The following is a 17,218-nucleotide window of genomic DNA, read 5'->3' as shown; positions in this document are numbered from 1 at the left end:
TCTTAGTTGTATTTGAACTTGTCGATCGACTTGTCCTTGCCGTTGATGACGTACACATGTCCATCATTCATCACCGCGATGTTGGCGGGACTGGCCAACCTGCCGTCGCCATTGACAACCGTGGTCACGTGACTTCCGTCTGTAGCAACCACCTGTAACCTATGGTTGTCTCTGTCCGCTACAACTATCTCCCCTTCTCCCCCGACCCCTACACCCAAAGGGAGGTCAAAGTCACCATTTTCCGTTCCTCTCTTGCCAAAAATCCTTTCGAAGCTGCCATCTTTGTCCAAAATTTGAAGCCTGTGGTTATACGAGTCGGTGACGACAAATCCGTCAGACTTGGTCACGGCGATAAAAAACGGCCGGTAAAATTCGCCCTCCCCTTCCCCACGTTTGCCGATACTTCGCACAAACGTTCCGTCTGGTTCAAACATGGCGACACAATGTTCCGCATAGTCGACTGCTAGAATTCGCCCGTCGTTCCTCTGTGCGATTCCGTAGCAAGAAGAGAAGTGGTCGCTATGGAACCTGTGAACGAGTTCTCCCGACGGTGTAAACGTCATCACAGACTGGTTCTCGTTCTCAACGATGAGAATATTCCCGTTGGAAGGGCTGACCGCCACTCCCCGTGCCCAAGCTGTCGGTATACTGAACGTACTCACAGCTTTGCCCTCCGTGTTGAACATGTGAACCATCTTGTCCCCCTGATCAACGACGACAAGAGTTCCATCCCGACCAACTGCGAGTGCTACAGGGTTATTGAATTGTACCTGCCCTGTTTCGGCCGCGCCTATCGTCATAACAGGACTTGCACATAGCTTAGTAGAGGATTCCATAGCAGTTGTACTATATGGTAGAAACAGTTATTAAAAGCTGCCAGAGTCCGACGTATGGACTATAGCAAATACACTTTGTCGGTCACGTGAAGGGCAAAGTCCATGGTTGGAATAAGCAGACTTTGAGGGACAGAGAAAGTTAAGCTAGACCGCAAAGTTGAATTACTCCTCCGTTTGTTGGGCCTTACTTTGCTTAGGTCTTCGCAAAGAGAGAAAAATTGATGTGCACATGACACTAATCTTGGCTATCTATCATCTTTTTTCTTGAATGCCATAAGCCTATAACAAATAGGAGCAATTAAGCTATAGATATCCTTAATTTTCTGTTTAGTAGCTTCAAGATGGTAAGCGGCAAGTGTGGCAGACGTAAACGTTTCACTGCAATGAAATACTAGTATTCACGTTTTGATATGAAATTTGAAACAAACAGACGCAAGCCTCTCCTTGCGTGGTAATCTGTTATTGGTTGAACGTTTCCTTCGATGACGAGTAAAATCGTGTCTGAACCAATCGTTGTTAGCCGCTTGTAGCGCCAAGAAAGGGGTTAACCTGGTACTCACGACCTGTAACACATGTTAACCCGCGCGGCGATCAAAGATATTGGAAAATGCCCCCAGGAAAGAAGAATGGCCAATAGGGACAGCAGTGTGACATTTGAAATATGAAACAAGACGAAATCAGTCGTTTACCACCAGACAAAATTCAGATAGGTACATCGTCGTTTGTCTCTTTCTTCCAAATATATCACTACCTGACAGTACCTGTAGAAAATTTCATAAGCGTTCATACGATACAAGCAATAGAGTGATACAACTAGCCATCACTTGGATTGTATGAAAAAGGGATACTGACATTTGACATGATCCCTGGGTCCTTTTGTTACGATCAGCTGTTACCGAAGATTAGTAGACCCATTAGACGTCAGCTGGGCGAGACCAAGCCGCCTCGCGGATGTGAATACAGTGCAATCGGCTTTAGATACTTAAGCTTTGTTTTAAGTTAATTGCGCAGACAATTGGCAAACCATTGGTCTGTCAATATGCAAAAGCTTTCCAATCACGTTTTGTACAAATCATAGTGAAAAGTAAGAGGGTTGCTTAGCTGTTACTTCATTTGAAAAGGGCACAGACGAAGATTTCTTTATAAATCCCCAAAGTTGTTTTATCTTTGCGCGGTGATACGATTCGCTAGTCGTCAACCTTTGATAGAAGATATCTGTTCACTTTTTCTTTAGATTTTCAAGTCAACAGCCAGAGTTTTTAATTCAATGAAGGCCAAGTAATGTCGTTGAAAAGAAAAGCAAGTGATGCTGTCATTCACTTAATATGTTGTGTTAAAAAGATTGTGTCATATGGGTAGGCACGAGCAAGTTTCCTAAAAGATACACGCATATTGGTGAGACTTTATTGTTTAGTACATTTATCTAGTACTGAACATTTTTTACGCGTAAAAAACGTGTTAAAAAGATATGGTTCTATGTGAATGTTGTTTGTCACTTTGGGCCACGGGGAAACACAACATCGCCGCACGTCGCATCATTTGATTGGGTAATTTTGTACAGCTGTCTGTATGTCTTTTGTCACTTGATAATCATGGAAAACGACCAGAAACATTCTGAAATCCCACGTGTATGCTTCCATATGGTTCCACGTCGGTGTTCCGCATAAGCGCTCTCCTGGCAGCGTCCATTCTTGACACGTACGGGAAAAGATACCCACAGACAGCTTGCTGTACTATGATTGGTCGAAGTGTCAGGACTACCCCTTATTAATACAGCTGATAGCGGTACACGTTGTCACTTCTACATAACCACCTCTGAACTGACAGCCACCGGTCAAGAATTACTCCACGTCTTCCTCTTGGATCAACTAGATAGTTGGTGAGTACTTTATTTCCATTGCTCTAAGTCGTTTGTGCTTTTTACCATCAATGAACAAAATGTTTCAGTCTATTTCGACGGGTCTGAAACAACCCGATTAACAACGGACTCTCCGTAAGCATATACTAACCGTTGCAGTTGGTCTACATGTACTTTATTTCCAAGTAACGTTTCGCAATTTCACTATTATACCAAGCGCTGTAAATTCAAGTGAAACGAACAAAAAATGAAGATGTAACGAATAATTACCCCAAAGAAGACGGTTGAGAAATCCTTAAAGATGAACGTAGTAAACGCATTTACATGTAACACCAAAAATTAGATAGAAGCGATTTTTGTACCAAATATCAACATATACAAGGACAGACACAGTAGAATATAGCGTTTGTAGCAACGATGGACAACATCCAGGAAGTAATACAAACTAGGGAGTAATGCGAGTTTTAGTAGCGTGTTCTCCTAGCTACGGTACCACCCCACCCCATCATCCACTGGCTGTATTCGTGGCGAGCCACGTGTTCAGTAGAGTAAAAAAAATCAATAATTTTGTGATCTTATTGTTCTGATGTGCATTGAATCAATATGATGTGTAGTGTCAACGTGTGCAACAACTGCAGCTCGACATGTGGTATCTGTAACGAACACATGTCCACATGTACCAACGATAAAGTTTTGAGAATGCACATGGCACATTCCTTGGTAATCGCATTTTGTTTTCCCTCAATACAGAATTTGCAATGGCTAAGCTGTTTGAACTGACGTTAGCAGTGGTCCTAGGATTATGCCTTGTGACACACGCCTTCGCTGCCGCTGATGATAAAGGCAAGAAGGACGACAAAGACAAGAAGGATAAGGTATGTAACATTTATGATATCAAGATAACCCTATGTACTATGTGCTTATGCCTTTCGAATTTTAACGATGAATTCACGAACGTTTCCGCCCCAGGTTTTTTTTAGGAACAGCTGCCACAAAACGAACAAACTCTACGTATTTTGTACCATTTTGAAATACATTATTCGTACCACCACATTTGATTGCTTTGTACCTTTACTACAGGACAGCGAGGAGGAGGACGAGCCAAAGCTTTTAGTCACCAAGAAGGCCTGGTTCGACGTGGAGGTCGACGATGAACCCATCGGAAGATTTGTCGTCGGACTATTCGGAGAGATGGCGCCAATTACAGTGGCGAACTTCGCAGCTCTGGCAAGGGGCAACTACAGAATGGATGTAAGTCTCAAGCGACGTCTTCGTCTAAATCTTTCAACTCATCATTTGTATGGTAAATCATTCCCCATATGACCACAGTAGTAACTCGTGTACACTATTATTCAGCAAAGGTGAAGGCCTAAGATGATAGGTCTTATATCTTATATCTTGTACCTGATACCAGTTATTGTTCGTTGACTGATTCCTCTCGTTCACTTTTTTCTCAGCCCAAATTTGGCTACAAGAACACCTACATTCACCGTGTGGTACAAGATCACGTGATCCAGGGTGGTGACATCACAGTTGGTGACGGTACTGGAGGTGGGTACATGTATACAGACATTTCCGTGTGTCTCTTTTATGTTTTGGGATGGTATAATGCAGTAAAACACCTACCCATGGGTTTTTTGTAACAGGTGTTGAATTATCATTTAGAAACTTAAGACTCCGTATGGCCAAACTTTTGTTGGACAATTTGGACCTCTAACATGACACCTCTGCATGACATCTACGTGATGCACTCACTCTAATTCATTTTTCGTCATATTTTCGTCATATTGAAATTATCAATACATTTAAACCTACGCTAGAACATAGATACATAAGAATACCCTCAAACATTGATCGTCTATGAATTTGTTTGAAGGAAAGAGCATCTACGGCGCGGACTTCGCAGACGAGACCTTCGACCTGAGTCATGACGACAAGGGGTGGGTCAGCATGGCGAACGCCGGGCCGGACAGCAACAACTCGCAGTTCTTCGTCACCCTACAGCCAGCACGGTTCCTGGACAAGAGGCACGTCGCCTTCGGAAAGGTTATAGAGGGCATGGTGAGTTGGATCTAACATATTAGTACATGTAATTTTCATGCGGGTCACGACACCCAGCAGGAAAGAAATCGACGCCAAATAAGATCTACCACTCAAAAATCACAACCATAGCATGTCCAGAACACGAGATATTAAAACCGGAAGTTCTGCTGCAGTACCATAACCAGCCTGCTTGGGGGTCAAATATCAAGACAATCCACCAAGGTATATTATCGAGTTATCGTGACCACACACAGGCAGACACACACACGAAAACATAACCTTCTTGGCAAAGGTAACTACAATCTAGCTAACGCTCCCAAAAGGATCCGGATGCGCTCAAGACTTAAGATTTGCGTACATGCGCAGATAAAAATTAAACAAGGATGCAACCTGCAGAAGGGGAACACCTTTTGTTGCTAATATAGAAATTAAGACCCTGCCTTGCAACATTGGGCAATCACATGGAAACTGAGACATGAAACATATATCCATTGATTCTTCAACATCTTTTTTTCGCATGGTTTTTCTGCACTGATCGCTAAGAGATAAATGGATGTATTTCTGTATTTTGATTAGTGATTTCCCTTTTTTTCACAGGACATTGTTGAGAAGATTGGAGAGGTGGATGTGGACGATTTTGGGCGTCCCAAGAAGCCTGTTCTGATCAAGGACTGCGGCGTGCAGCACACACACCCGTACGAGCTGGAGCCCAAGTCCAACAGCAAGGGCGCTGCTAAGAAGTCAGACAAGTCCGACAAATAAGGCTCAAAGCACGTGACTAGCACACGAGTTATCCATGTCCGATATAAGCATGCTCCAATATGTAGCATTTTAATAAGAAATCGCAATTTCAGAATAGAACCTTTTTCAATGCTACGTGTTCCTTTTTTTGACGTCTGATTAAGACACATGCGGATAATATTCATATTTCAAATAGGTAGCCACGATGCGAATGCCGTACTAGATACTTGCGCCATTGCACAGGCATACACCACGACTTACTATCCATAAACCATGTACTCCGACTAGTCGCTTCTGCTGTGAATCCTTCTTTTCAATTGTAAGGAAAGATCCCGTGATAGTAAAGACAACGACTTCCCTGTACTTAATTTGATTTCACTGGAGTAAAGCCCTGGATATCATTCTTTTCAATAAAAACGCTTGCTTCGCTCAAACAATTGGCTTGTCTGTCTGCAGTAAATGACCGTTCCTTCGGTCGTTCATAGATAATGGCCAGGTAGTGCTCACCTTTCCCCAAAACAAACATCACTCCAGTAATTCTCAAGACAAATTGATAGCCAAAGATTACTAGTAACGTTACATTTCTTACTGTACAACGACGGCCTCTATCAGTTTGTACCTGCACTGCAAAACTCATTCTGCGCCATTACTTAGAAGGCGGAAGTGGGATCATCGCAAGCTTATTTGCATCGATTATTGAATACACACCGAGCCACACACACAGCCATCATCATCGCCATGTTTGAGAGGATCGTGTGTTAGTTGATGAACTAGACTTAAACCGGTAGATCACACTGTAAGTTTCCCTTCGTGTATATTAGGTAATTTTCGGTAGTGCGCGCGGGATCCACGCGGGGTTCCGTGCAGACCGTTAGCTTCCGGGTTTGAGTGCCGCGGGCGGAGTTGCCTTGTGGAGAAGGAGCCAGGCTCTCTTGCCGCCAGGACCAGAGATGTTTCGGTTCGGCAGCCGGGTGTCTGTCCTGCCCAAGAGCCGGTCGGATGTGCGGTACCAGTGTACGGTGAGACTGCTGGACGATACGGAGATTCAGTGTGACATACAGGTGGGGGAGTGTACTTAAACTTCGGCTTGACATTTGCCTTTGTTGTGATTTCACGGGGGAGGGGGGTACAGAGCCACACACAAAGGATCACCCATCGCGAAACATGAGTAGAGTAGAGTAGAGTTGGGCACAATTGGCCGCTTAATGGCTATGTTTTATTCAATTTTTGTGTGTATGGGATTAACGTTGATCTCTTTGAATAATCCGTTATGTGGACAGCTATATCGTGGTACGTCTGAGTGACAGCGTTTGGTGATAACCTCCAAGGTTCTTTACACAAAGACACGCCATATATAAATCTCACCTTATAGTATACGTTGCAGGAGGGACAAATCTTTGTTGTGCCTATAATTTTCTTTGCACGCAAAGCCAGACATATTACTGTACAGATGTTTTGTATTGTTACATGTCAGGGCGTGTAGTGGGCGGTATGTGTGCCCTACTTTCGCTGTGATCTCAATCTGCATACATTCATTAGACAGTAATATTATGGATGAAAAATGGGGCCTGGCCATTGGAGACACAAGATGAGAGCATGATATAAAGATTAACGGATTGTGAGATGGCTGCGGGATAGGAATGTGTCTAACCAAGGATGCTATTTTAACCTCCTTGGTCTAACTGATCATATATTTGCAGTTTATTTGGATTATTATGCAATCCCCTATTGTTTTTATTCCACACTTATATCATGATGTGCTTTTGTTATCAGCCCAATGTGTTTAAATTAGGTGTTTACTTTTTATTTGTTTTCAAGGAGGCACCAGAGATGTGTGGCACACTGGTTGACATTATCATTATGGTCTGTCCTGTTTTGACAGTAGTCTGAATTGCTCTAAATGAGACAGATTTTCCTATGGAACCTGACCATTGAATGATTGATAAAGGGGCTTAAGGAGCTTTTCTGTGAGGCTTGGCGAGCTATTTTAATTTCCCATTAATTGTAGCTTGTCAGCTCTAAACATTAAGCTAAGCATTGTTGGTATCCTTGATTCCATGTAGCGCGTTATTTGTTATCCCAAATTTACAAATTATAAGTAACAATTTCGTTGCCAGAATCCTCCCGTGCAGGGTTGGACCATAAAGGGATAGACCAAAAATTATGTTGAGGGGACCTGTATGAACATTTAGGGACAAAATTTTTGTATTTTTGCCAGTTTTCATTTTTGTGTAACATTAAGTTAACCATGATCTTTGGCGGTCCATGTAGGAGTATGATATCTGATCATCCTTCCCCCATTGATTGAATCTTCCTGTTCTGTCTCTGTTGTCTAGGTCCATGTAATATATTGGTGTTGCCAGTCTTCAGGCCCTGATAACGCTTCACAAAGAAAACAAATTGTTTAGGAAAAGGAAAGAGAACAAAGCATCAAACCAACAATTTTTAACAATTTGCCTGAAAGTGAAACGTGAAGATTGAGACAGAAAATTTGCAAGAAGCTGCTTTGGTGTGAATGGCAGATACGGTGTAAGCTTTAAAAATATTCCTAGTGTAATTGCACTTAAGCAAGCCAAAATTTCATTTTGATTAACACCAGAATGCCTTGTGGCGTTTATCGTGTTTGGGTGTCTGCTCATGAAAACATTGCTGACATTTGCAGCAACATAACTCCAGCCGGTAGAATATCTCCCAGTTGGCTGTTTGGTTCTCAACCGTTGGAGTGATAATTACAGGATGCAGTGATGAATGCACTTGTCTTCTCCGGAGGAAGTCCAGTAAATCACTGCAGCACCAGACAATATTCTTTCTCATACCAAAAATAATAGAATTTGATTGACTGCTTCACAGGTAAAATCCAGCAACCACAGGATTTTGTGCCCCTTTTCTTATATATATCATATGACACAAAATGATTTGTACATTTGTACAAATATATGTTTGCTCAATGTACACTCAACAAGAAAGTGATATATATAGAATCTATATTACTTTCTTGTTGAGTGTACATTCAGCACACATATTTTTCATGTACAAATCATTTTGTGTCATATCACTTTGTGTCAGATGATATATTAGTCAGGGAAGAAATCTCCTTGACGTTGTAATTGGAATAATCTCGCAGCACAATAATCTCTGATTGCTAGGTATTGCCTGTGAAGCAGTCAATTACATCCTCTCAAGGGTTTTGTTTCTACCAGACTATACATTTATGTTGATTTATGTTGATTAACATAAATCCTGGATTTCCAGCAATGATTTTACCTTACTTAATGCGATTTTCCATACCATTTTCCAGACAACCTTAGTACATGTATATCAATTAGGCTGTGTAAAGCTTTAACTCAGGCAAGCTAGCTCTCCTTCTGGCATTTCGTAGATACAGAACTCTATGACCTTCTATTCCGCAGAGGACAAACTTTGCCAGAGGGTGATCTTCAAAGGCAGCCAGCTTAGTACCAGTCTTTTGATGTGACATTTAATGTGACATCAATGGCAGATACAAAATATCTCAGTCTGTATCATTTTTTACAGAACTGTGATGCCATTGTAAAGATAGGACACTTTTTTAATAAGAATTATGCAAGTCTTTCTTTAACTGAAATATGGTATGTTGTTAGAATTGGTGAGTCTTAATGCAACATTATTAAAAAAAACACCTGACATCAATATAGGTTTTGGAGGAACTGGAGAAGGAATTATTATACTCATAGTAAGTACATTATTGGTTGATGCACGATCGTAGGCTACGGCTTACCCGGAACGTTAGTTGTGAATCGTGTTGGTTTTGTTGGAGTTGTATTGCTACCATCTGACCTTGCAGACATTTTCTACTAGCAATGTTCTAACAGTATAAGACAAGACACAACATTACGAGTCACAGACAATAGGTTTTAGCTTAACCCTTCCCTCAGGGAGCCCAACAGCTATACTTGTATATACTGTATTTAAAACGGTTTGTGGTAACAATATTGTTATTATTATCAACACTGAATTACATATTTTTGAGTGCAATTTCTTTCCCTTTCATGTTTCGCGCACTTCAACTTGAAATGTTGTTGCCATGCAAAACTGATTTTAACATTCTATGTCACATGAGGTTTTCCGTATTTCTCAGCAAATTATTCATTGACAGATTTTTCATGCATTATTAAGACTCACTTTCACTTGCTGAGGAGCTCATGCAGGTACATTGTATGTAGACATATCAAATCACAGACGCACGGGAGAAATGGGAAGTATTGAAAATCCGTTTTCCAAGCAGACTGAGTCATCATAAGTATTTGGTTTCAAACTATTCCATTTGTAGAGATAAAATTGTCGTGAAACTCAGTAAAGGAAACACAGAACTCTATTAGAAACCTCCAGAGACAGATCCAGGTTCATAGTCGGATTTCAAGACTGGTACTAAGGTGATACTTCTGTCACCTGGGAGTTGAATTGATAGGCTAGTCACATTGCATTCTCCCATATATATATATTCCTTGGTGATACAGTAGTATTATAAGCATGATATAAAACCTCACAATGAGTCATGTTTGCGACCAATTAGATTGGAAGATCGCATGAAAACAGACATTTACATCTGTGGTCTATGTGGTGTTTTTTAGATGAGAAATTATGAGAAATACAATGTAACACAAATTTCAAAACAACTCATGAAAGATTGGATGAAAAATTAATTGATAACACGTCAAGGTCCTCATCAACAGTGATGGGTAATCATAAATTGGTGTGGCCTTATGGGATTGATATTTTTAACGACTACAGACTTCAGATTTATTTCTGACTCACTAGCACCAGTCTACAGTCAGCTTGTAGCAAGTCAACAGCACTCAGCAGTCGGACCAATTTAGCTGATCAAAAGCAGGCTTCTGCAATCCAATTTACATTTCAAGCGTAAAGTTGTAACTCAGAGAAACCTTGTGTACTTCAGAAGGTTGAAAATAGAAGCCACTCAGGCAGTTCTCATGTTTGCCGGAGCTAAAGAGGACAGAAAACCTGAGGACATGCAAACATTTGGCTAGAACTGGTCGTCTTTATCTGATGTTGGTTTTCTCATGACCCTCCTATTTCCTGAGTCTTTCCAAGGTCAAATTCCTGAGGTCGTGCTGAAATCTTTGGAGTAGCAGATAGCAGTAAAAAGAGCAGCAGCTGTGGAAGCCTTAAAAGGCCTCACCGCTTTAAATTTATTTCCTTGGTTGTTGGACATTTTCAGGTAAAAATTTAGCTAGCGGCCCAGATGAAGAAAGAAGACTGGGAGGAAAATGTACATCGTACTGGATGTATAGTCACTCTCTGAAACTGTTCACATTACATGTAGATACAGCAATCAGACTCTGTTCTCATTTTAGTATTGTAATTATAGTGTTATTTTTATAGATCCCCAAACCAACATATAGAATTGGTGTGGCCTTATACAGTCACTTATCACTTGCAATGATATGTGTGCAGGTCCGCACAAAGTTGAACACCACCCCTAGAAATATACCCAAATGTACCTAAAATCAAGCTGATACAATAAGCAGATGGCATACACAAATGTATTTTACGACAATTATGACCATACAACAAAAATCTTCATAATATATAAAATCGATGTCCCATTTGAGATTTTTTCACTTTCATTTGTAAATATATTAAAATGTTCTATCTTTTTTAGTCATGACAATGTTTTGCCCATAGATGTTGGCAATGGCATTCTTTGTACAAAAAGTCATACATTTATACTGCATTAGCTTTTGTGGGTCATTCACCTACTAGTACAGAAACATATTTGGACCTGTGCCCACAGAACACTGCATGATTTGTAATGCTTGTAATTGAGACAGTGTAGAATTACAGCATTCTCATTCCTCATCTTCCCTATTCCCACTCTATAGCAACTATCTGCAAATCACTCATTACCAACGGCTCATGTACAATTTGTATGAAAGCTTCATTCTGATTGCATCCATACTCCCACCAATGGGAGATCACTAGTGTAATGGGCAAGTCAGCTGACCCTGGAGATGGATTGAAACATAGAAAATTGTGGTGTCACAGGCATTAAGGGAAAGAAATCTGGGATTAAATTGATAGAATGATCAATACATGGTGGCGGGAAGCCGGTGAGGTTAGCAGGTCGGCTATTGATAAATGAGCTGTCTTCAATTGGTGGCCATATTTATGGTTTTCTGGCAGTAGGTACACATGTAGCAGCTATAGGTCAGGGATTATGTTAATATTTGATGAAGAATATTGACAATTACAAGCCAAATGGTGCCTTTTGGTGCAATGTGTTTATTACATTTGCCAAGAAGGTTATGTTTTCGATGCCGTTTGTTCATGTGTGTGCATGTGTGTGTTTGTGTTTGTAGACAGCATAACTCGAGAAGCTGAAGATGAATCTTCATGATATCAAATGGTAGGAAAGAAGTAAACAAGTTTGATGTGTCATTCAGTGTAATATAACCAGCTGCTTCATTTCATTTATTTCTGCTGCTGCGCTGCTTGCCTGAAAAGCTGCTGTGTTACACCAAAAGCCGTTATACCAGCAACAAATGATACAGATACAGATGATGGGACTCCTGGGGGCTATCTACAGTACTTAAGTGAAACTTCTGGTTTTGATATCAGGCTGAGAAAAAGTTCAAGACCATGCAAATTTCTTCGTTGTAGCAGAGCTGATATTTCTTCTCATGGGCTCTGTTCTGGCAGTAGAATGTTTTGAATAAATGGGACAATAATTGGTAGCGCTACATTACATGTAGTATTACGTATACTGTAGTGTTGGGCCCATGCCTTGTCACAATAAGAACCTGGGAAAGGGCCATCAGGTATTTTGTCACGCACCTCCCCCGAATAGAAACAATTTTGTGACCTTCACGCTATGCGCACAGTCGACCTAAAATATGGAATTATGTTCCTTTATGTATCGGTGCTGTTACATCAACTTGCAGAAGCAGTTCATAATGTTGTCACGCGTAAATGGGTTATGTTCTGCAATTTGTCACACTTCATATAATCTCGGATTAGAAATGGTGTGCCTCTAAAAACTGTGATGAGCCATATGTGTATGCCTTTGGACTTTGATCATAAACCGCTAACACTAATTCTGCGTTGGTGAGTCACTACTGCACCATATTTATAGAGTTGTTTGGTTCACTGACGACGTTGTTTTGATGCAAAGGGCTTGTATGTGGAATATTTCGAGCCAAAAATGATTGTTATCCTTTTCATAATCATATGAAAATACTTGTGTTGATGCAAAATTGCCTAGGCCTTATCATTAACTTATAATGGAAAAAACTGTTGTTTCCGGTTACCAGACCAATACTTATAAAGACCTGCCAAGTGCCAACCCTAGACCTTTGTTTTGGGTCGTCCACTGCCAAGGGACATAAAGTTTCCAATCTGACATCTGAGAGATGGAATTCAAAACAGACTTGCTACATACATGTAGCTAACGTTAACACTTTGGTAACAGATTAGGGCTTTCAATGGCTGATGTATAAGTATGTGTAGTAAACATTGTGCTTCCTTGTTCAGTTGATTGATTGATATATTGATTTTGTGCTTATGCATATCTGTGCAATTTGTTAAAATTTATTTGTTGGATCACTTGACCAAAATCTAAATAGAAAATAAGTACCCTACCAACCCTATGTTTTTCAGGACGTAGCCGGAAATACAACATTTATTTCCTACGCATCCTAGGCTCTGTGAAATTTTGTTGCAGCTCCCATATAGCAGCTTTTCAAATTACAATGTGAAGTAAGAAGTGATCGTTATGTTTTCTTGCAGATAGTTATAGCTAGACATAACCTGACGGCCAATTTTGTGAAAGTACCCAGGAAACTATACTGCCTTTCTCTAGTGGTTTGTGCTTGCACAGTTCCATGTATGCTGGGTGGTTTGAGTAATACCGTCAGTGCATGTTTTTCTCATCGGGTCTTGACCTAGATTGTACCATTGAATGCACAGGTGCACCCATTTAGGTCCAACAATAATGGTTCTCCTGAAAAATCAATATATGTACACCCACACATCCATAACTCGAGCACTAGTGCACTGCTGTAGGTGTGAAATATTCTCCAAGCAGAGGTTTTGGCCAGGGGGGCTAGAAGTGGCTGTGATTTCTTATGGAGAAATGGCAACTACGTGCCTCGTACCGAAACCTGTACTTGCAGAATTAGGTGCAAAATGCACACAAGAAGCACAACCGTGGGTGAATTTGGTGAGACTTTGAAAGCAGAGGTGATGAAATAAAATGACTAACTTGGAAAGGTGTGTTTTAAACCTTGCACACTTTGAAGATATCAGCTTTGTTACCCATAGGGGAATATCCAAAGCAACATTAGACCAAAGCATGTCCAGGGCCAAAGATAAAAAAAATGGAGGTTCTGCTGCAGTACCAAGGTTGACTACCAGGAGGCTTGAAATCAGCCTTGATTGTCAGGTTTACAACACCTACCCACATACCAAATATCATCGGAATCCATCCAGAGGTTCTTAGATATTGCTCCGGACATGCACGCTCACACCCACACACACACATACACACACACACACACACACACACACACACACACACACACACACACACACACACACACACACATCATTCATTAGTGCTGAAGAACAATTGTGCTCATCAGATCTAGACCACGTCTATCACAACCACCTGCTGTCTGTCTCCATTTCATGGCACAGATATTGTAGGGCTCTATTGTCAGCTTTAAACTCTATATTACTGTAAAGGCTACTTGATTCTCAATGGAGAATAAAGGTTTATGTTTACCTGGTTAATGTGCTTTTGAGAAAATATAAAAGACGCTAAGATAATGAAAATGTTTTAATTTTGCTTCATCATCTGGGTTGTACGTTGATAAAGGTTAGAAATCCAGGTAATGAGATACACGTGATAACAGTTACGGAACAAACGGAATCATTTTTGTACAAATCAATGGTGTGGTTGTTTGAGTAACTGTTATCTTGTGCATCCTAGTTGTAGCTTTAAAATGATGTGTTCCGTGTACATCCAAACCAACTGTGTGCAATATTTTCTTGCCATTATTAGGGTCGAAAAACAGAGTGATTGAAAGAAAGCAGGACTATTGATTGATTTTATGCCAGGTTGAAGATTAAGGTCAATAGAACTAAACCCTTGAAGTCAAGTTGGCCATTTGTCATGGCCATACCCAGGGAGTTCCTTACTGTATGACATACTGTACTTGTATGGCATGTTGCCAGGACCATATCCAGGCTTTAGCTCAGTCAGACAAATGCTAAAGCTAGATGTGGGTTTTGTGCCATCTGTTTTATACCAGATACCATCCGTTTTATATCAGATACCATCCGTTTTGTATCAGATGCGTGGAAAGAATTTGACATTAGATTTTTTATTAAGTTGTAAAGTCTGTCAAGCAGTGCCCAAATATATGAATCATCTAGCATTTTTATCTCCATGAAAAATGGAGATAAAATGGAGATATAGTCTTGTGTGTGTCTGTGTGTGTCTGTGTGTGTGTGTCTGTGTGTGTGTCTGTGTGTGTGTTTGCAGGCTCGTGTTTGTGTTTCCGGACTACTGTAATCAACATAACTCAAGAACCTCTTGATGGATTACAATGATATTTGATATGTGGGCAGGTGTTGGGAAGCCAAAATTCAAGGTCGAGTTTGGGCTCCCTGGTATGTGACCTTGGTACTGCAGCATACCTTCCGTTTTGTATCTTTTGAGCTGGAAGTGCTATGGTCTTGATTTTTTGGTAGCAGATAGCTTGTAATTATGACTAATGTAATGAAGAAGTGGTGTAGGTTTGGGCCCCCTAGCAGCTTGCTCTTGGACTTAATTTGCATAATTAATAAGAAAATCTATATTTGGGTGTTTTCCATTATAAGACTCAAATACATGTAACATGTAGTTTATGGCAAGTGGGACATCCACAGATACCAATTATGCATATAAATTCCTAATTTGCATAATTACTGCAAAAGCACCATAATTCATCTAAGTGGTAAATAATAGGACTGTCAATATTGTGACTTGTGTAAGTTAGTTAAAGGTGTTCATGACCAATCATATATTACCTATGTAAATGTGGAAGTCATTTGCATAAACAGAATAGTTCATGGAGATATGAGGTCTCTGAACATTTCTGATTGATGGTTACGATATAACAAGCCTAGTCAAGTATGTATGAGCTTTAGAAGCCAATAATCCAATTTTATGATTTCTAGTAAGCCTGCCTTTTTGTATTCACTTAAAATGTAAAATGAGTCAATCATTCCTATAGCCAACTTACATGAAAAAAATTGATTGGTTTCAGTCTAACAAAAATTTTCATTGATATTTAGCTGGTGGTATGTGTGTAGAATAAAAGAAACTGGTAGTGTAAAATTTAAAGCACCTTAGTTATATACATCTACCTAATAGACTAAAGTAAGGATACATGATAAGTAAGGCGTTAAAGTCTGCGCTACCTGTGGTAGTCACAACGCACTCACCAACAATAGTACCGTACCATTCACTTTTCTATTTCAGTTAGACCAAGAGGACAGGTTGTAATGTGAAGAATCTTATACTATGCCTTTATAGATGTCTTCTTATATCTCCAGAAGACTTATTGTGTTTCCTGAGTTGAGTCATTGAGAGAAAAATGACATCTGCTGATGATGTGCTTGTCGTGTCTCCCACAGAAAGATGCCAAAGGACAGTTCCTGATTGACCATGTGTGCAGCAACCTCAACCTGCTGGAAAAGGACTACTTTGGTCTGCGGTTTGTCGACGCAGAGAAACAAAGGGTAACATCATTCTACTATAATTAGTAACTAGATGCTTCCACCATGTCACATACATGTATATCCGCCAAGCTGAAAAAAGAGATCTTTATTGCAATGCAAAGGCCCCCAGTATAATGCACTTTTGCATATCTAAAATATGCATACCTGGGTGGGTGCTGCTTTAGAGATCTCTCAAACACACTGTTTTCAAAGTATTAAACAGAGACGAGTCCGGTTTGCTGGCCACTGCCATCGGGCCAGCGAGGAGATTGTCTCATCTCTCACACTGTGGAAACCACACGGGAAAACACACTCCAGGAAGCTGACCTTCCCAAGGACTATCTCAAGGGACACAGGGATTGAGTTGGAGGACTTGGGAGCAGCCATGTCAGACAGACTGATGTGCGCCTCGGTTGTACAAGGGCTCACCCCCGTCCTCTGCTGCAGAGGTCGACGGATGATGATGATGAAAGTGGTGGCTATATCATCATCAGTATTTATACAATGTACACCCAAATATGAATATTAGGTGTGAATGATGTATGTATGTAGGAAATGGAAATGTGTAGCAGTTTCAGATGATTGGCATTTTTAATGAATTTGACAATGAAAGCACATTAATATTTCAAGGAAATGTAGAACTTATCATATTTCTACTCCTAATAATTACTGTTTCTATCAACTTTTCAGCATTGGCTGGATCCAATCAAGAATGTATGCAAGCAGATGAAATGTAAGTCAGCGTTCTTGCATCTCCATCAATGTTATATTCACTTTGAACATTGTTTTCCTGGTGTATGTCTTTCTCTCTATCTCATGTGTCACAAAATTGTGACCTTATTCCATTACTTGTGGAGAAAGAACACATGTGCCTTTTGCATTATTTATGATCCTTGATTTGATATGCACCCCTTGTATATCATCCCTTGAAAGAGAATCGATAATACCCTTAAGGAACACAACTTTTATTAAGTAG

At 40.4% G+C, this 17,218-nt stretch overlaps 3 protein-coding genes across 4 annotated transcripts in view; 2 read left to right on the top strand and 1 right to left on the bottom strand.

Moving 5' to 3' along the window:
* Positions 1-2: 2 nt before the first annotated feature.
* LOC136426946 (tripartite motif-containing protein 2-like) lies at positions 3-695 on the bottom strand. The gene has a single exon (XM_066415665.1). It carries the CDS (start codon positions 693-695, stop codon positions 3-5), a length of 693 nt encoding a protein of 230 aa, XP_066271762.1.
* A 1,676-nt stretch (positions 696-2,371) lies between these two features.
* Positions 2,372-5,915, top strand: LOC136428084 (uncharacterized). The gene is made up of 6 exons (XM_066417364.1): positions 2,372-2,715; positions 3,445-3,569; positions 3,775-3,945; positions 4,152-4,245; positions 4,571-4,755; positions 5,335-5,915. The coding sequence occupies exons 2-6, from the start codon at positions 3,453-3,455 to the stop codon at positions 5,497-5,499; spliced, it is 732 nt and encodes a 243-aa protein (XP_066273461.1). The 5' UTR covers positions 2,372-2,715; positions 3,445-3,452; the 3' UTR covers positions 5,500-5,915.
* Positions 5,916-6,167: 252 nt separating this feature from the next.
* Positions 6,168-17,218, top strand: part of LOC136428082 (FERM domain-containing protein 3-like) — a 41,474-nt gene continuing 30,423 nt past the window's right edge. The window contains exons 1-3 of one of the 2 annotated variants that reach the window (XM_066417360.1): positions 6,168-6,539; positions 16,159-16,263; positions 16,933-16,975. In XM_066417360.1, coding sequence (XP_066273457.1) covers positions 6,429-6,539; positions 16,159-16,263; positions 16,933-16,975 — 259 coding nt within the window. In that variant the 5' untranslated portion in view covers positions 6,168-6,428. The remainder of the gene's footprint in view (positions 6,540-16,158; positions 16,264-16,932; positions 16,976-17,218) is intronic. The other variant, XM_066417359.1, reaches the window with a different exon arrangement.

Source organism: Branchiostoma lanceolatum, chromosome 2 (assembly GCF_035083965.1).
Source record: "Branchiostoma lanceolatum isolate klBraLanc5 chromosome 2, klBraLanc5.hap2, whole genome shotgun sequence".
NCBI classification, from domain to species: domain Eukaryota; kingdom Metazoa; phylum Chordata; class Leptocardii; order Amphioxiformes; family Branchiostomatidae; genus Branchiostoma; species Branchiostoma lanceolatum.
Note: the sequence above shows the minus strand (reverse complement) of the source record. Positions and strands in the feature narration are given on the sequence as shown.